Genomic DNA, 21085 nt, shown 5'->3' with positions numbered 1-21085 from the left:
ACAGTCCAAACTTTTATCAGAAATCAAAGGAAATAAAGATTTCTTCTGCCAGGAACATTCATATGAATAGGCAAATGTAGCACACCTATTCCAAAACTTCAGTCAAAGTAGGATGATTGCTGTCAGCGATCACCAATAAGACATCCAAGCTTTTCCAAGGCCTCCCCCTATTGGCTGCTGCTAGAGAGGGGCGGGGTGCTTGCTGTCATTACTTATACACAGTGGGCTCAGCAGCACTCTCAGTTCTACTGCAAGTTATTGTGCTGTGTCTGATATCAGAGATGCCTGTCGACCTTGCGGAGTGGGATGGACCCCTGGAACTTTCCCAAGTGGATGAAAAGCCCGAACATCTGCTAGTGGCCACGTATGGATCAGTTACTGTGGAAAAACTGGGACAAATTCTTACACCTTCTCAGGTATGCAGCAATGCAAAGTTACATTATATAGACATGACACGAATACCAACAATATATATATAAATATATATACACACACACACACACAAAAACGGTGATGTTGCAAGTAATCAGATTTCATCATTAGTTTATTTGGTTGGCTGCTGTGATGTGCTTTGCTTGTCTTCACTGCTCTGCATTACTTTGCATACTATGTTCTGTAGTGAAATTTAGAACTGCTTAAAGGTTCTTATTTTTATTCTGATATCTGACTCCTGGTATGTGATATATTTTCGAGGACTGAAAGTTGTCCACTGAGGCCCCGTACACACGGTCGGACAAAACCGATGAGAATGGTCCGACAGACCGTTTTCATCGGTTCACCTCTGAAGTGGTCGTACGGCCTGATGTGTGTACACACCATCAGTTCAAAATCCGATCGGGTCAGAACGCGGTGACGTAAAACACACGACGTGCTGAATAAAACAAAGTTCAATGCTTCCAAGCATGCGTCGACTTGATTCTGAGCATGCGCGGGTTTTGAACCGATGCTTTTCTGTACTAACCATCGGTTTGGTCCAATGGGGAAGCGGTCCATCGGTTCGGTTTTGAAGCATGTTTAGAAATTTTGGACCAAAGGAAAACAGACCGATAGCCTATACACACGGTCGGTTTGGTCCAATGAAAATGAACTTCGGTTCATTCTCATCGGACCAAACCGACCGTGTGTACGGGGCCTTAGAGTGATCGGTTGTGCAGGTACAATCTGATGCCTATCAAAAATGGAGACGCATGTCTTAGCTGAACATTTATATTTATGTGATCATTAGAGACAGTTGCTGTTTATCTCAAAGGACAGTAGCAGTTGGGATGTACTGTATTTATTGAAAATATCTGTCATTGGTTGTTTATGGGAGTTGTAGTGTGAAAGCAACAAAGCATTGGGTGATCAGGGTGAAAGCAGTAAAGCATTGGGTGATCAGGGTGAAAGCAGTAAAGCATTGGGTGATCGGGGTGAAAGCAACAAAGCTTTGGGTGATCAGGGTAAAGGCACCAATGTATTGGGTGATCAGGGTGAAAGCAAAACATCTTTGGGTGATTAGGGTAATAGCAGGAATGTATTGGGTGATGAGGGTAAAAGCAGCAATGTATTGGGTGATCAGGGTAAAAGCAGCGGTGTATTGGGTGACAAGGGTAAAAGCAGCAATGTATTGGGTGATGAGGGTGAAAGCAGCAATGTATTGGGTGATGAGGGTGAAAGCAGCAATGTATTGGGTGATGAGGGTGAAAGCAGCAATGTATTGGGTGATGAGGGTGAAAGCAGCAATGTATTGGGTGATGAGGGTAAAAGCAGCAATGTATTGGGTGATGAGAGTGAAAGCAGCAATGTATTGGGTGACGAGGGTAAAAGCAGCAATGTATTGGGTGATGAGGGTAAAAGCAGCAATGTATTGGGTGATCAGGGTAAAAGCAGCGGTGTATTGGGTGACGAGGGTAAAAGCAGCAATGTATTGGGTGATGAGGGTGAAAGCAGCAATGTATTGGGTGATGAGGGTGAAAGCAGCAATGTATTGGGTGATGAGGGTGAAAGCAGCAATGTATTGGGTGATGAGGGTAAAAGCAGCAATGTATTGGGTGATGAGGGTGAAAGCAGCAATGTATTGCGTGATGAGGGTAAAAGCAGCAATGTATTGGGTGACGAGGGTAAAAGCAGCAATGTACTGGGTGATGAGGGTAAAAGCAGCAATGTACTGGGTGATGAGGGTAAAAGCAGCAATGTACTGGGTGATGAGGGTAAAAGCAGCAATGTACTGTATTGGGTGATGAGGGTAAAAGCAGCAACATATTGGGTGATGAGGGTAAAAGCAGCAATGTACTGGGTGATGAGGGTAAAAGCAGCAATGTACTGGGTGATCAGGGTAAAAGCAGCAATGTATTGGGTGATCAGGGTAAAAGCAGCAATGTATTGGGTGATCAGGGTAAAAGCAGCAATGTATTGGGTGATCAGGGTAAAAGCAACAATGTACTGGGTGATAAGGGTAAAATCAGCAATGTATTGGGTGATCAGGGTAAAAGCAGCAATGTATTGGGTGATCAGGGTAAAAGCAGCAATGTACTGGGTGATTAGGGTAATAGCAGCAATGTATTGGGTGATGAGGGTAAAAGCAGCAATGTATTGGGTGATCAGGGTAAAAGCAGCAATGTATTGGGTGATCAGGTTGATAACAGCAATGTATTGGGTGATGAGGGTAAAAGCCGCAATGTATTGGGTGATGATGGTAAAAGCCGCAATGTATTGGGTGATGAGGGTAAAAGCAGGAATGTATTGGGTGAAAGCAGTAAAGCATTGGGTGATCGGGGTAAAATATAGAAACATAGAAAAGTGACAGCAGTAAAAAGACTGTGTAGTCCATCGAGTTTGCCCTTTTTTTGTTTTGTTATTTCATTACATTTTTTTGTCTGAGTATAGATCTATGTTTGTCTGAAGCATGTTTGAAACCATTTACTGTCTCACTACCTCTGCTGGAAGTTTATTCCAAGCATCAACTACCCTTTCAGTAAAGTAATACTTTCTAAAATCAGTTGTAGTCAGAGTCTTCACCGAGGAATACGACATCCTAACTACCCAGGCCTGAGGTGTGCCATTGGCCTTGCAGACAGTACGCCTATAAGTGGGCATACCCCGAAGTGATAGTGAAGTGAAGAAATAAATGATGAAAAAAGACAAAATTGAAAAAAGGGGGAACGGGTGGGTGGGTACCCAGAAATCCCACCGACGCCGGAGATTAGAGGGGAGGAGGGATAAATAGCCCTCTGACTCCTCCTACAAACACAGGCTAGCCTTAACACTTATAACTTTCCTCTAGTTGGTTTGAGGTCATGTCCCCATGTTCTTGATTTTAATTTATAATATAAAAAACAATGCCCTCCTGAACCATATTCACCACCTTGACATATTTAAAGGTTTCAATCATGACTCCCCTTTTCCCTTCTTTCCTTCAGACTGTTCCTAAAGTCTCTCTTGATATGTTTTATCCCCCAGACATTTCACCATTTTTGTTACCCGTCTGTGGACTTGTTCAATCTTATCAATATCTTTCTGTAAGTCAGGTTCTAAACAAGGTCTCACTTTAGATCTATATAGGGGAATCGGAACCTCCTTCCTCCTGCTGGTGATCCCTCTAGTGATGCATCTATTCTATTCACTTTTCCCACTGCCTGGTCCCACTGCTTTGAACAATCTTCCAGCCATGCCAATCATGTTCCATGTTACAGCATGTCAGTAGCAAAGCATTAGGTGATCGGTGTGAAAGTAGTAAAGCATTGGGTGATAATGAGAAAGCACAAAGCATTGAGTCTCTGGAGTGTGGGAAAAAACACATGCAAGCACAAGGGGAACATGTACACTCTATAGAGATAGGGCCAGATTCTCTAACATTCTGCGGCGGCGTAGCGTAAGCCATTTACACTACGCCACCGCAACTTACTGGAGCAAGTGCCGTATTCCTCAAGCACTTGCTCTGTAGTTTGCGGAGGAGTAGTGTAAAAGGCCCAGCGTATCCCCACGTATTTCAAAGGGGGTGGCTTATATTTAAATTAAGCGCGCCCCCGTTTCGATCGAACTGCGCATGCTCCAGTTCTCAGCGGAAAACGTCAATGACGCCGACGTGTGCGTCATTGACGTAAAGTCGTATTCAAGAACGACTTAGGAAAACAACGTACCCGACGGGAAAAGACGACGCGGACCCGACGCCATACTTAACATGGCATACGTGGGACTGGCGTAAGGTTACCCCTTATATAGCAGGGGTAACCTTACGCTTACGCAAACGACGTAAGCGACGGTTACGCGACGCAAATTTGTTCGGGAATCGGCATATCAGGCTCATTTGCATAAACAAATGAGACCTGAACGTAAACGCCACCTAGCGGTCGACGTAGTATTGCATTTAGGATCCTACGGTGTAAGTGATTTACACTAGTCGGATCCTAGCCTAAATCCGGCGTATCTTGTTTTGTGAATACAAAACAATGATACGCCGGCGGGAATTTCGAATTACGCCGGTGTATCAGTAGATACACCGGCGTAACTTGTTTGAGAATATGGCCCATAGTGTCCCCAGCAGGATTCATACCAAGGCTTCCCAGTGCTCTAAGGCAAAAGTTCTGCCACTAATCCACTGTGCTGATAATTGATTTGGATGGGATGCAGTTTTGTATATGAGGTATGCAGATTACTATGTATATTCCAAGCCATCATGTAAACAGCTGTCAGAAGATGAAATTTATTAGATCTGATATGTAGTTGTAGGACGTATTTATACAGCTGTTCTGTATGGTGCCAATAAAAACTATTCACTCCCAAATGGAAGGGTTCATGTTTTATTTTCATAGAATATTGAATCACCATGGATTTATTTTTGTATTTTTTTCTAAAATTAATCAACAAAAAAATACCCTAGTGTTTAAAAAAAAAAAAAATCCACTATAATTTAATCTTTTATGACAGTAAAACTTTCAAGGGGGTAAATATTGTTTATAACAATTTCAAATGATGAAGATGGTCTGATCCTGCCAAAATAAATCACCCCCGTTGTCATGCTTAACCGTAATGCAGGTGGCCAGACACTATAGCTAGATCCTGTGATCTTTACCTATAGCAGCCTCCTTTCCCACAAGGCAAGCAGCCCTACTGACACACAGTTGCCCCCTGGACTTATACACAATGCTATAGTGCCTGGCTACCACGCCAGGGCATGCACAAACTGAGCAAAGCAAAGAGGTATATGCAGTTGGCAGACAGGCAAGGTTCAGAATAGTCAGGGTCAATGTCTGAAGTCAAAAGGCAGGCAGCGTTCAGAGAATAGTCGGTATCTGATTCAAGGTCGTCAACAAAATAATCCAATCTAGCAGGGCAGACAAACAGGTAGCTTGATCATGTATCACACACTCTATCACAAGCATGAGACTGCAAGCTTGACTGGCTTATATCAGGTTTGGTCTCCATCCAGAGTCTGGCCACATCAATCACCTTGCAGGTGGACAGACAGACAAGGAAAATGCCATAGCCAAAACCAGGATGCTCGAATGAGTAACAGGAGTGCTAGACGCTCCTGACATTACCTCCCACTGATGAGGGGCCCCCGACCCCTTACAGACAAGCTTCACATCTGGCACAAGATCATTGTACTGCTTATATAATAAATAACTGATTTTTGTGTTGTCTTTTAGGTGAAACAAATGCCATGTATTCATTGGGAGGGCATGGATCCTAATTCATTGTATACTTTTATTTTTACTGATCCTGATGTACCTTCCAGAGAAGACCCCAGTATTGGGTAAGAAAATATGGTTATATCGAGAAAACACTTCTTCAGATCCACCAGTCTCATAGTAAAATATCTCTTAAAATGTTTATCAGTTTTATTAAAGAAAATAGCACTTAGTGATTGATGTAAGGAGGGAAGGAAGTCAACAGAGTGGCCACTCTTTCATTCTCTCTGCTTGGCTTAGGACACATAAGGCTCATAAAGCTTTTCTAACCATCCTCAACATGGTAATAGTCTGAGGGTACTGTCATTGAGGCTTTCTTTAACAGAGAAACTGAGTCCTTGAGTTATCAACGCAGAAAGTATCTAGACTATCCTATTCTAAAATCAGACATAAACCTGTAAAAGCAGTATTAAATCCAAAAACAAAAATATTGCATCTTATTAGTCTTTCAACTGTAGTGGCTGCACTCATCTTTAGGTTGTTTTTACCTGACAATCTTGCCACTAATTTACTTCCTGTGTTATGATGTCTCCAGTAAAATCCCACCACACCAAACTGCATAGTAATGCAGTACTATGCGTTTTAGTAGCCTCTAATGCACCTGCATTTGCTGGATGTGTGGGGTGCTATTAGGATTAATGTCATATATGCACATCTGCAGGGAAGTGCTTTTCTGTGTGGTTCAGCATTGCAAGTGGTGTAGACAGGTCCTTATCCCACCCAAAAAAAATATCCTTGCTGTAACTGCTTATAAAGTGTGACTGTGACCAAATATTTTAGTAATTTTGTTGCTTTGGAAATCACAAGACTGAAGCCTCGTACACACGACCGAGGAACTCGACGGGCGAAACACATCGTTTTGCTCGTCGAGTTCCTTGTTAGGCTGTTGAGGAACTCGACAAGCCAATTTTCTCCATTCCCATCGAGAAAATAGAGAACTTGCTCTCTTTTTGGCTCGTCGAGTTCCTCGTCGAAAAATGTACACACGACCGTTTCCTCGAAAAAAAAAAAAAAAACAGCAAGTTTCTTGCTGATTTTTGCCGAGAAACTCGGTCGTGTGTACGAGGCCTGACTGTTCTGCCAATCAACATACCTTCCCACGGTCTTAGTAAACTTTTAGTACTAGCACATTGTGAAAGACAAACAGTGCCTTAAAAAAGTGTTCATACCCCTTGAAATTTTCCACATTTGGTCAAGTTACAACCAAAAACGTAAACGTATTTTATTGGGATTTTATGTGATAGACCAACACAAATAGGCACATAATTGTGAAGTGGAAGAAAAATGATAAATAGTTTTCAACATTTTTTACAAATAAATATGTGAAAAGTGTGGCGTGCATTTGTATTCAGCCCCCTTTACTCTGATACCCCTAACTAAAATCTAATAGTGGAACCAATTGCCTTCAGAAGTCACCTAATTTTTTTTTTCCAAATACATATCTAAAAAGTGTGGCGTGCATTTGTATTCAGCCTCCTTTACTCTTATACCCCTAACTAAAGTCTAGCGGAACCAACTCCCTTCAGAAGTCACCTAATTAGTAAACAGAGTCCACCTGTGTGTAATTTAATCTTAGTATAAATACAGCTGTTCTTTGAAGCCCTCAGAGGTTTGTTAGAAAACCTTAGTGAACAAACAGCATCATGGAGGCCAAATAACACACCCAGTAGGTCAGGGATAAAGTTGTGGAGAAGTTTAAAGCAGGGTTAGGTTATAAAAAAATATCCCAAGCTTTTAAAATCTCAGAGCACTGTTCAATCCATCATCCGAAAATGGAAAAAGTATGGCACAAATGCAAACCTACCAAGACATGGCCATCCACCTAAACTGACAGGCTGGGCAAGGAGAGCATTAATCAGAGAAGCAGCCAAGAGGCCCATGGTAACTCTGGAGGAGCTGCAGAGATCCACAGTTCAGGTGGGAGAATCTGTCCTCAGGACAAGTATTAGTCGTGTACTCCACAAATCTGGTCTTTATGGAAGAGTGGCAAGAAGAAAGCCATTGTTGAAAGAAATCCATAAGAATTCTCATTTTCTGTTTGTGAGAAGCCATGTGGGGGACACAGCAAACATGTGGAAGAAGGTGCTCTGGTCAGATGTTGAAAATTCAAAATTTAACTTTTTGGCCTAAAAGCATGACGCTATGTGTGGCGGAAAACTAGCACTACACATCACCCTGAACACACCATCCCCACTGTGAAACATGGTAATGGCAGCATCATGTTGTGGAGATGCTTTTCTTCAGCAGGTCAAAAATCCACGCATGCTCAGAATCAAGTCGACGCATGGTCGGAAGCATTGAACTTCATTTTTCTCAGCACGTCATTGTGTTTTACATCACCGCGTTTGGACACGGTCGGATTTTTGACCGATGGTGTGTGAGCAAAACTGATTCAGCTTCATCGGATATCTGACGAAAAAATCCATCGGATTAGATTCCATCAGATATCCGATCGTGTGTACAGGGCTTTAGAGTCTGCAAAAGACTTAAGACTGGGCTAGAGGTTCACCTACCAGCAGGACAACGACCCTAAACATACAGTCAGAGCTACAATGGAATGGTTTAAATTCATATTCATGTGTTAGAATGGCCCAGTCAAAGTCCAGACCTAAATCCAATTGAGAATCTGTGGCAAGACTTGAAAATTGCTGTTCACAGATGCTCTTTATCCAATCTGACAGAGCTTGAGCTATTTTGCAAAAATCAATGGGCAAAAATTTCACTCTAGATGTGCAAAGCTGGTAGAGACATCCCCAAAAAGACTTGCAGTTGTAATTGCAGTGAAAGGTGGTTCTACAAAGTATTGACTCAGGGGGGATGAATACAAATGCACACCACACTTTTTAAATATTGATTTGTAAAAAAAAAAAAAAAAAAACATTTATCAAGTTCCTTCCACTTCACAATTATGTGCCACTTTGTGTTGGTCTATCACATAAAATCCCAATAAAATAAATTTACGTTTTTGGTTGTAACATGACAAAATGTGTAAAATTTCAAGGGGTGTGAATACTTTTTCAAGGTACTGTACCTTTAAATGAAGCCCTCCAACTGCAACTGAGTTTGAGAGTTGCTGCAGGTATTTGCCTGCCAAATACCTAGTAGCAACTCTCTTTTTTTAAGTGATAGAGTCTTTTTAAGGCTGGTATCTAGCATGCAGTGATGATTTAATTCTTTATAGTCATCACAATACACAGGAATATAACTAAAAAACAATTAATCAAATATGTACACAACGTTCTTGCAAACGGATTGCATTTACTTTTTTCCTTACCAGGGAATGGCATCACTGTATAGTAGTGAACATGAAAGGAAATGATCTCAACAGCGGCTGTACACTTACCAAGTATGTCGGCTCTGGACCTGGAAAAGATACAGGTTAGTTTCATCTCATACATTTTTAGTTAAAAAATGTAGGTAAGGGCATTGTTTATTCTGGATAATGCCTGTCGTGTTTTCCTTAATGTGAGATTCCTATTACTTGGTAAATGTAACTTGTCTCTGGGCCTTCTGCTGCAATAAGAATAAGCAGAAGAAATACAAACTCTGTAAATGAGTGAAGCTGATAGGTACAACCCTTCATATCCTACTTACTTCCCTTATAATACCTTACATGGAACACAAAACATTTAAAGCCCTTACACTTTTAAAACCCTGTTCTTGTCTGTAAGCATTGGCTTAATGAGGAGGCTATTTGCAGGTGCACAGACTTTAAGCAATCTACTTATAAAACATTTATTGGAAGAATGACATGCAGACTGCATGAATGTTTAGTATAATTTCCATAATGGATTAATTAATTTTATTGTCATCACTCTAGTGTCCAAAATGTGGCATGTTATCTCATTTGAGGTGTTTCAGAAAGCTATAATGCAATTTGGCCACTAGATGGCGCTAATGATGATAGCAATTATTGCATTACAGAAACTAGGGCCAAAATGTATGTGACATGTGTCCAAAGATTTTGTTATAAATAGATCCCTAGGTGTAGTTTTACACCTTATCTGCCATAATCTTGTATATATCTTTTATAACATATAACACATACTCTGTTGTTCCTGGTCTTGAAAAAGATCCACACAGTTGCTGCTATCACCTTTTTACACCATTTGTCTGGAATCTGTATTGAACTATTTAGCTTATTCTAGTAGAAGTATCTAAGGTCCAGATTCACCAAAGAGATACAACGGCGTATCTCCTGATACGCCGTCGTATCTCTGTTTCTATCTATGCGACTGATTCATAGAACCAGTTACGCATAGATATCCATAATATCCGACAGGTGTAATTGTTTTACACTGTCGGATCTTAGGATGCAGTACCGCAGCCGCCGCTGGGGGGAGTTCGCATCGTAAACCAGCGTCGGGTATGCAAATTAGGAGTTACGGCGATTCCCGACTAATTTTCGCGTTCGCTACGTCGCTGCTAGTCTAGTTTCCCGTTGCAAAGTTAGTCGTCGTTTGACCTGCCCTAACTTTACTCAGCAAACGTATTGCTGTTTAAAGTATCGCCGTCGTTCCCGCGTTGAAACTTAAAATTTAACGTCGTTTGCGTAACACGTCCGGGAATACGGAAGTACGCTACGCGCGTCGCCGTTCGAAAAAATTACGTCACGGTGCGCAAAGCACAACGGGAATTGCGAAACTGAGCATGCGCAGTGGGTCCGGCGCGGGAGCGCGCCTAATTTAAATGGCACACGCCCATTTGAATTGGCCCGCCTTGCGCCGGAGGCCGCCGGCGTAGGTTTTCATTGCAAGTGCTCTGTGAATCAGGCACTTGCGATGAAAACTTGTGGCGGTGTAACGTATCTATGATATGTTACGCCGCCGTTCACCTACGTGAATCTGACCCTATGCTCCTGAAAGTCCTGAATCATAACAATAATTTTTAAGTATATAAGTGTAATCTTTTTATTTATGGCACATTTTACTGCATACCGTTAATGGCATATCTGTATGCAAATGCCTAAGGCCTCCTACACACGACCGGTTTCCTCGGCAGAATCTATCAAGAAACTTGGCAGATTTTTTTTGCAGAGGAAACCGGTCGTGTGTACATTTTTCAGCGAGGAAACTGTTGAGGAACTCAACCAGAGCCAAAAAGAGAGCATGTTCTCTTTTTGCTCGACGGGAATGGAGAAAATTGAGTTCCTGGACAAGCCTAACAAGAACTCGACGAGGAAAACGATGTGTTTCGCCCGCCGAGTTCCTCTGTCGTGTGTACGAGGCCTAACTCTGTTTTGTGCATTTACCAGCAGCACATTTTCCAAACACGGGGCTTTCTAGACTTGTGCACAACGGAAACATTTGTTTCGTTTTGTTTCTTTTCCGTCATGTTGATTCGTAATCATTCGTAATTTTGCTAAAAGGTGATTTTTCGTGTTCGGACTAATTCGTATTTTCGCAAGCGTCATTTTTCGTTGAATCGGAATGATTCGTATTAATGTAAGCGTTATTTTTAGTTGATTTATAATTCATACTTTCGTATGAGTACATTGTTTTTTGTTGATTCGTACCTTTATTTTTTGGTTCGTTGATTAGTAACTTTCCGTGTCTCTCCCACAATGGCGCTGCCTAACGTGCTTCGAATGGATTTGTACTTTTCTAAATACATTCAAAATCTCGTAGTTTACTTTTGTTTTTGACATGCGGCTATAGCCTCCGCGCCAGTGCACCATTTTAAGAGGGAATTCAGCACGGTGAGGGAGGAGCAGAGAGTGTTATTGTTGGATGTGTGGTTGGGATCACAACAAGTCGACTTGCTGTTGAATTAGACAGCATTAATGCAACAACGAATTATGCCGAAGGCATTCGAGCATTCGCTATTTGCGATATCATTTATTTCGGATTTGGTTTTATTCGTAATTGCTTTTTTTGGAAACTTGAATGCTTCCAAACCTCCGAAAGTTGCTAAATTCGTCCGAATTTTGATTAGTTACGAAACTAATTGCACAAGCCTAGGGCTTTCTCTTTTTGGGAAACACATAGGCCCGGATTCACGTAGAGCGGCGCATAGTTATGCCGGCGTAGCGTATCGAATATACGCTACCCCGACGTAGCGCAGAGCGGCGAGCACAGTATTCACAAAGCACTTGCTCCCAACGTTGCGCCGGCATAACGTAAATTCAAAGTAGGTGGAAGTGGGCGTGATCCATTTAAATGAAGCGTGACCCCATGCAAATGATGGGCCGAACGAACGGCGCATGCGCCGTCCCGTGGACGCATCCCAGTGCGCATGCTCAGAATCACGTCGGAAATACTCCCCAAGATACGTCGAATCACTGCCTACGATGTGAACGTAACCTACGCCCAGCCCTGTTCACATACTACTACGTAAACAACGTAAAATACGACGGCTGTTCCCTGGTCCATACCTTAACATGACTTACACCTGCTTTATGAGGCTTAACTTTACGCCGGACGTACGACTTACGTAAACCGCGTATATTAATGTGCCGGGCGCAAGTACGTTCGTGAATCGGCATATCTCACTCATTTGCATATTCGAATCGTAAATCAATGGGAGCGCCCCTTTCGGCCAGCGTAAATATGTGCCCACGATACGACGGCGTAGGAAACTTACGTCGGTCGGATGAAGCCTATTTACAGGCGTATATTGCTTTCAAAGTCAGGCGCATAGATACGACGGCGCATATGTGCACTTACGCGGCGTATCTCGAGATACGTTGGCGTAAGTGCTACGTGAATCCGGGCCATAGAATGCACATGCTCGGGTAACTACGTAAAGAAGCAATGGCATTTACAAGAGCACAGCCATATACAGCCATTCACTTGTAAGGCAAGCTGTACACAGCATGTGCAGCTCCCATTTCCCGGGAAATTACACTAAAGAATCCTCGTGGGTAGGAACCCTAAATGTGTTTTCTACATGTTAGCAGTGTAATTAACTGTAACACTGTAATTCCCTGTGCAGCAAAGCTTAAATCGGAGTTCCGCCCAAAAGTGGAACTTTCGCTTATCTGATTCCTCCCCCCCCTCCCGTGCCACATTTTACAGGTACCCTGTTCCCACTTCCAGGAGACCAGGCCGGGAATACATTAGCAGCTCGGCCCCCCTCCTCATCCCTCCCTTTCTGCCAGGCCAGTGAGAGACCGCAGTGTGCTTTGCGCATTCGCAGTATGGACCCGGCTGTGTTCCCGTACCAGCAATGGCGGTGGCAGCACCCAACCAGCCGACAATGCTGGACTCCAGGACAGGTAAGTGTCCCCATGTTAAAAGTCAGTAGCTACAGTATGCATAACTGCTGACTTTTAATTTTCAAAGGGATTGTGCAGGCACGAGAGCCAGAACAGGGGATGTGTGTTGACAGCAGAGGAGATACAGATCTGCTGTTCCTAGTAATCAGGAACAGCGATCTGTCTCCTCCTCCAGTCAGTCCCCTCTCCTTACAGTTAGAAACACACATGAGGGAACATTTAACCCCTTGATCACCCCCTAGTGTTAACCCTTTCCCTACCAGTGACATTTACACAGTTATCAGTGGATTTTTATAGCACTGATTGCTGTATAAATGTCAATGGTCCCCAAAAAAGTGTCAGTGTCAAACGTGTCTGATCTGTCGCAATGTCGCAGTCCCTCTAAAAATTGCAGATCGCTGCTAATACTAGTAAAAAAAAAAATGTATAAAAATGCCATAAATATATCCCCTATTTTGTAGACGAAAGAAGAGGAATTTTTTTTTTTTACTTTTTTTTCTGGGATTATTGTTATAACAAAAAGAAAATATATATATATATTTTTTCCAAAATGTTCACTCTTTTTTTGTTTATAGTGCAAAAAATAAAAACCACAGAGGTTTGATTGGGTACAACGTCGCACGGCCATGCAATTGTCAGTTAAAGCGATGCAGTGCCGTATTGAAAAAAATGGCCTGGTCATTAAGGGTGGAAATCTTCCGGTCTGTAAGTGGTTAACCACTTAAGGACCGCCTCCTGCACATATACGTCGGCAGAATGGCACGCCTGGGCTCTTAAAGGCGACCCGGTCTGAAGCTCCGTGACCGCACCCGAAGGAGCTGAAGAACGGGGAGAGGTGAGTGTAAACACACCTTCCCTGTTCTTCTGTGTGGCAGTGTCACTGGTCGTCTGTTTCCTGTTATAGGGAATGACGATCAGTGACGTTACACCTACAGCCACGTCCCCCTACAGTAAGAATCACTTCCTTAGGGCACACTTAACCCCTTAGCGCCCCCCTAGTGGTTAACCCCTTCACTGCCATTGCCATTTTCACAGCAATCAGTGCATTTTTATAGCACTTTATTCGCTGTGAAAATGACAATGGTCCCAAAAATGTGTCCAAGCTGTCCGATGTGTCCGCCATAATGTCGCAGTCACGAAAAAAAATCGCTGATCGCCGCCATTACTAGTAAAAAAAAATTCTAATAAAAATGCCATAAAACGATCCCCTATTTTGTAAACGATATAACTTTTGCGCAAACCAATCAATAAACGCTTTTCGCGTTTTTCTTTTTTACCAAAAATAAGTAGAAGAATACGTATCAGCCTAAAATGAGGAAAAAATATGTTTTTTTTATATCTTTTTGGGGGATATTTATTATAGCAAAAAGTAAAAAATATTGCATTTTTTTCAAAATTGTCGCTCTATTTTTGTTTATAGTGCAAAAAATAAAAATCGCAGAGGTGATCAAATACCACCAAAAGAAAGCTCTATTTGTGGGAAAAAAAGGACGCCAATTTTGTTTGGGAGCCACATCGCACGACCGCGCAATTGTCAGTTAAAGCGACGCAGTGTGGAATCGCAAAAAGGGGCAATGTCCTTAACCTGCATAATGGTCCGAGTCTTAAGTGGTTAAAGAGGGGAAGGGAGAAGCAGCACTAGAAACCAATTAGGTGTGGTGCAGTTCAAGGATCATACAGATAGGAGGAGAGAGCAGATTGACAGAGAGAGTTCATCAGTGTTCTGCTTTTCCTTTCACTGTCTGGTCACAGAGGTGAGATGGGGAAAGTGAAAGGGAGAAAGATCGGGTCCCTTTCTTTGCTAGACTATCCAGTAGAGCTGTGTAAACGTTTGTAAACTTACCGTTTGAAGCTCACACTCATTTACTTCTTTGAATTCTGTGACACATGTCCTGTGAGTAGGCACTGCTGTGACATATATTTCACAGAGACTGCCTTCTGAACTGCAGAGGTGTCGAGAGGAGGAGTTTCAGAAGGCTGAGTCAGTACAGAATTGGCTGCTTGTGGGCAGCAAGGTACCATGGGATATTTAGTCCTTAGACATTGAAAGTAAACAGCAGAGAAGAAGCTGCAAAGCATGCTGGGAATCCAGGAAGTTGTGAAAAAAGATGGGCAGCAGACAGACAGAACTCACATCATGAAAAGAGATTTTTAAAGGAAACTTATATTGGATTGTCAGAAGAACTGTTGTTTGTATCGTTATTACAATACTGATGTTATAAAATGAAAGTATATGTGACCATAGAACTCCTTTAACCCAATGCTGAATCTAAGCCTGTAAAAGGAAATATAGTGTTTTTGCAGTGAGCATATACTGTATTTTGGCTTTTTATTACAGCTTGTACCTTGTGACTTTCGCATTTTTATTAGCTTGAACTCCTACATTTTATGTTTATATCAAATATAGATATTTGTAAAATTGCCACTAGGAGGAGCAAATGCTCAGTTTGCAATCACCCTGCCTGTCTTCTATACCGACATACACCGTGCATAGGAGAGCAGTAAGACAGAACTGTTGTGTAGCACTGCAATGCAGGAAGTAGTGCTTTTCTATGTAAAGAGAAAATATTGCTGTCCCAAATACAAATGTAATCACAATTCATGCAAACAGGATTTTTAGAAAATGTATACGCACTGAAAATATTATTTACATCTAGTATCTTTTTCACATACATAAAAAAAAACTTTCCCATTAACACTTACAGTGCCTTGAAAGAGTATTCATAGCCCTTGTCATTTTCCACATTTTGTCATGTTACAACCAAAAACGTAAATGTATTTTATTGGGATTTTATGGGATAGACTAACATAAAATTTCACATAATTGTGAAGTGGAAGGAAAATTATGTTTTTCAAATTTTTTTTTCCAAATACATATCTAAAAAGTGTGGCGTGCATTTGTATTCAGCCTCCTTTACTCTTAGGGCTCTTTCACACGGAGCGGACCATTTCTGGGTCCGCTCCGTGTGTCCGCCAAAGCTCAGCGGGAATCCCCGCTGAGCTGTCGGCGAATAGGGCGGTCCCCGCACACAGTGCAGGGACCGCCCTGTCTCTGCTCTGCTGTCCCCTATGGGGGATCGGATGCAGACGGACCGTCTGTCCGTCTGCATCCGGTCCGTCCCGCCGAACGGAAGAAAAATAGGGTTTCTTCCGTTCGGAAAAGCAGATCCCGACGGACGCGGACGCTAGCGGATGCTCCATCCGCTAACGGACGCGATCCCATAGGGATTCATTACAAGTCCGTTAACGGACTTGTAATGAGCGGACGAACGGTCCGCTAGTGTGAAAGAGCCCTTATACCCCTAACTAAAGTCTAGCGGAACCAACTGCCTTCAGATATCACCTAATTAGTAAATAGAGTCCATCTGTGTGTAATTTAATCTCAGTATAAATACAGCTGTTCTGTGAAGCCCTAAGAGGTTTGTTAGAGAACCTTAGTGAACAAACAGCATCGTGAAGGCCAAGGAACACACCAGGCAGGTCAGGGATTAAGTTGTGGAGAAGTTTAAAGCAGGGTTAGGTTATAAAAAAAATATCCCAAGTTTTGAACATCTCACGGAGCACTGTTCAATCCATCATCCAAAAATGGAAAGAGTATGGCCCAACTGCAAACCTACTAAAACATGGCCGTCCACCTAAACTGACAGACTGGGCAAGGAGGCTATTAATCAGAGAAGCAGCCAAGAGGCCCATGGTAACTCTGGAGGAGCTGCAGAGATCCACAGCTCAGGTGGGAGAATCTGTCCTCAGAACAACTATTCGTTGTGCCCTCCACAAATCTGGCCTTCATGGAAGAGTGGCAAGAAGAAAGTCGTTGAAAGAAAGCCATAAGAAGTCCCGTTTGCAGTTGGCGAGAAGCCATGTGGGGGACACAGCAAACACGTGGAAGAAGGTGCTCTGGTCAGATTACCAGTTTGCTTTAAACATACATAGAGCCCTTAAAGTGTTTCTAAAACCAAAACTTTTTTCCTTTTGCTTTGCATAGTGTAGGGAAGGCTTAGAACCCCTGTAAAGTTTTATTGTTGCTTGTGTACCCACGAGGGAGAATCGTCCTCTATTTCTATCCTGGGGACCATTGTCAGAACTAAAAGTAATGGAAATGCAAAGTTTTCCACTAGGGCCAATTGTCAGGTTACAACTTTGTAAAAGAGAAGTATGGGAATGTTTTTTTTTTTTTGTTTTTAAGAATCATACTTACCTAGGTGGATGCAGCATCGGTCCCCTGCCAGCTCTTAGACTGAGAACCGAGCGATCAAACACTACAGAACGCTCTGTTCTCACAGCTCCGTGAGCAGAGAGTGGTGACTGTCAGTCACTACTCTCTGCTCTGACACCACTGGAGCGCTGGGTTGTGGAGGGGGTAGGAGCGGTTAGCTCAGGCTCTCAGCGTTTTGCTGAATATTTTTTCACACATGCTAAGGTGATATTTTAGTGTAATCTGGTGGACCAACATACTTTATGTATTCTTATATCCCACTACTGTTGAGTTGTCCATAGCACAATATAGATGAAAAAACAATAATGATAACTGGGAGCCTCTTATGCAGTGTCAAGTGTGGAGACCTAGAAACACAAGGATCCCAGTGCCATTGGGGTTTATTTACTAAAACTGGAGAGTGCAAAATCTGGTGCAGCTCTGCATGGTAGTCAATCAGCTTCTAACCTCAGCTTGTTCAATTAAGCTTGGACCTGGCATCTGATTGGTTGCTATGAGGAGCTGCACCAGATTTTGCACTCTTCAGGTTTAGTAAATAAACTCCAATGTGTCATATAAATGGAAGAAACCATTAGAAGATTTAGGCTGGGTTCACATTGGTGCGATGGCAGACATTGCATGTGATTCACACCGCATGCCTGTGCACATCACATGCAATGTCTATACACTTTGTATGGCTGAAATTGCACTTGCACCAAAATGGTGCAGGGCCCTTTCTTTTTGTCCGCACTGGAATCGGATCGCATGGGTGTTCAGATCCATGAGATTCGATTCCACAGTTCGCACTGTGTTCTGTGAACTGATTTGGGGGTGTCATTAACTTTATATTGACACCCGCAGCGGTTCACAGAGAGCAATGTGAACTGCCTGCGATTCAGAAGCGATGCGGGAACCCACATCGCACGTGTGACACCAGCCTTAAAGTGAATGTCTGGGCAAAATAAAAACAAAACACATATTCAATATATGTCTGCAATTCATGCACATTTCCCCCGCCACCCTCTTCCCCAGTCACATGACCTCTCACCTATGGGGACCTGGAATTAGTCACTGGTTTGCACTTAATACAACGTGTGTTAGATGCGTGTGAAAGATGAGGCTTCCATGGGACTTTCATGAGGGTGTAATTGGACCCTGAGGTGCACATTATCCCAGATGGGGACCAAATGGATACACAAGAGAATTTTGACTCTTTTTTTCTCATAGAAAGACTCCATTCGCTTTGGTAAGCGTATTTTATTAAACATATGGTGGTGGTTCACTGTGATGTCACTATCTATGAAAAAAACGATTTGATCAAGTGTGGCTGAAGATTTTACTCATCACTTTTGGACTGTCCCTTGTTTCTACACCCCTCTATTTGGACTTACCAGGGTCGATCCGCCCTATAGGCTCACTATGCAAGCCGCTTAGGGCCCTGCAAAGCTGCGAAGGGCCCCCCAAATTACTAGAGGCCCCGCCTGGTGAGAAATCATTTTCGCCCCCTGACCCCGCTTCTCAACTCGCTGGCTGCATGGGAGAAGAGGTAAGAAGTCAGCATCCCCTGCTTCTCAATTTAATGTAAGATGTCATTTCCGACAGCAGAACACCCCCTACCCCCGCTTCTCAACTTTCTTTAATGTGACATGTCACTGTCGTCAGCGCCCCCCGCTTCTCATTTTTAATGTGCCATGTAATTTTGCTCAGGGCCCCAGGGAGGTCAGAATAGGCACTGGGACTTACTATATGCATGTTATGATTTGAGATAATCATTGATCATTATTTGATTAGCACTGCACTTGTTGATTTAGAAATATACCAGTATGTGTGTATTGTATATTTCTGATTGATGAGGTTTCTAACAAAAATATTTCATCAAATTTCCTGTCTCTTTTTGTCCAAATCAGGTTGTCACAGGTACACCCTGCTTGTTTATAAACAGAATGGCCCACTAAAATGTGACGAACCGATTCTGGGGGACACAAGTGCTGCAAATCGAGAAAAATTTAAAACAAAAAGATTTCGCCAGAAATACAAACTTGGGCGTCCTGTTGCGGGCACGTGTTACCTGGCTGAGTGGGATGAAACAGTTCCTGAAATCTACATTCAACTGGGAGTGTAGAGCCAGAGAATCCATCTACAGTCCAGTTACACAACAAGAGGACCCTAACAATAAAGAAGACAGACTGATCTTCCGATTTTTTTTTTAAATATATTCTTCCATGCTATAATTACACGTGCTTTAGTCTTATGCCTCGTACACACTATCGGAATTTCCGATGGAAAAAGTCCAATGGACTTTTTCCATCGGAAATTCCCACCGTGTGTATGCCCATTGGATATTCCGATGAATTCCATTGGAGTTTAGATAGAGAACATGTTCTCTTTTACTCCGATGGAGTTTGGTCGGACAAAGGTCCAATCGTGTGTATGGGGCTTTAGTTTATTACTGATGTGCAGGATTGTGATCTAGCAATATAGTAGTTTGCCTATACTGTGTGGTTGCTACAAATAAAAATAAAATAAAAAAAAGCTGGTCTATACAGTATGTGTGCCAAAATGCACCTGTTTTGCTTCAGAAAAGAATAAGTGAATATATAACATAAGGGTTAAAGGAAACGCAGTGCCTATGTGGGACACTATGGATGGAAGTTCTCTGAGACCAGACTTGTATAGTTGTCTTGGGGCTTGGGTAGCTCACTCCCCTTTCTCTCATGTGATAACACTGCTGCTTGGTGATTGGGTCCTCATGCACCTAGTGCTGTCACAGGGGTAGGAGGTCAGACTCCTCGGCGCTATGTAAGCTCCAAGTCATGATTAGGAGCTTACACAGGGTTTCCGCTATTTGTTCCCTGCAGTTATATGGAGTGATGATGGAGCAAAGGGTTTACAAGAGCTCAACTTTATAAGATTTGGGGAACCACCAGTCTATAGATGATGGCACAGACTTGGCTTGTACAATCTATCATGTTGTGTGTGTGTGGGCTCACATAGTGTCAAATCTATTGATAAATCTTAGATGAGATTGTACTGTATGTAACAATGATTGGATAAATAGGACATTTTAAACATACAGTAGCTTTAAAGTGTAAGTTCATTGTTAAAGAAAAAAATTGTAAAGGTTAACTAACACCCTACCAGTGGCGTAGCGTGGGGGGTGCGAGGGGGGCCACCGCCCCGGGCGCAAAATTTAGAGGGGCGCTGTCACGAGTGTGGAAAGGAGGGAGTGCCAACAACAGATGGGACATAGGAACTTATGCATTATGCCACCACTCCAGGCTTTACCAGTTATTATCAAGCACACTCTCCTCTTCCCTACAGCCACCGCTGTCTCACACAGTGGATCATGTGACCAGACTTATGCTAGCTGAAAATAGGTAAGTCCATGAGTCAGGGGGCGCAAATTACTTGCCTCACACCAGGCGCTGGCAACCCACGCTACGCCACTGCACCCTACACCAGGCATATGCAATTAGCGGGCCTCCAGCTGTTGGAGAACTACAAGTCCCATGAGGCATAGCAAGACTCTGACAGCCACAAGCATGACACCCAGAGGCATGATGGGACTTGTAGTTTTGCAACAGCTTGGAGGTCCGGTAATTGCATATGCCTGCCCTACACCCTCTCCATCTACCGTTTTATTTTTTTCTAAAAAGATAAACTAACTCTTTAACCCTCCTGGCGGTTTTCCCGAGTCTGGCTCTGGGTTAAATTTCAGTACCATCAGCGGTAACCCCAAGCCACACTCGGGATTGAATTGCAGAATCCTGGTACATCATACTTACCTTTTCACCAGGATCCTGCGATGTCCCCCCGCTGTGTTTGCGGGCTCTATCCTCCGCCCAATGCTCTGTGTGCCGGGCTCCACTCCCTGCGAGTGTTACAATGCGTGGGGGCGGAGCCCGGCGGCAAATTCAAAAAGTACAAAAAACAGATCACATACAGATTACATTACTGTATGAAATCTTTTCACCTCCCTTTTGTCCCTAGTGCTTTGTCCAATGC

At 42.9% G+C, this 21085-nt stretch overlaps 1 protein-coding gene across 1 annotated transcript; it reads left to right on the top strand.

The window, feature by feature from the left end:
• The first annotated feature begins 224 nt into the window (after window positions 1-224).
• Window positions 225-19271, top strand: LOC120932920 (phosphatidylethanolamine-binding protein 1-like). The gene is made up of 4 exons (XM_040345783.1): window positions 225-416; window positions 5628-5734; window positions 8947-9047; window positions 18988-19271. The coding sequence occupies exons 1-4, from the start codon at window positions 282-284 to the stop codon at window positions 19200-19202; spliced, it is 558 nt and encodes a 185-aa protein (XP_040201717.1). The 5' UTR covers window positions 225-281; the 3' UTR covers window positions 19203-19271.
• The last annotated feature ends 1814 nt before the right edge of the window (window positions 19272-21085 follow it).

The sequence above is a fragment of the Rana temporaria genome, chromosome 1 (genome assembly GCF_905171775.1).
Source record: "Rana temporaria chromosome 1, aRanTem1.1, whole genome shotgun sequence".
In the NCBI taxonomy this organism is placed as follows: Eukaryota; Metazoa; Chordata; class Amphibia; order Anura; family Ranidae; genus Rana; species Rana temporaria.
Note: the sequence above shows the minus strand (reverse complement) of the source record. Positions and strands in the feature narration are given on the sequence as shown.

Coding starts and splice junctions, on each gene's coding strand:
- LOC120932920 (XM_040345783.1), top strand. CDS start 282: ATGCCTGTCGACCTTGCGGAGTGGGATGGACCCCTGGAACTTTCCCAA. Junction 417..5,627: donor AAATTCTTACACCTTCTCAG/GTATGCAGCAAT, acceptor GTTGTCTTTTAG/GTGAAACAAATGCCATGTAT. Junction 9,048..18,987: donor TGGACCTGGAAAAGATACAG/GTTAGTTTCATC, acceptor TGTCCAAATCAG/GTTGTCACAGGTACACCCTG.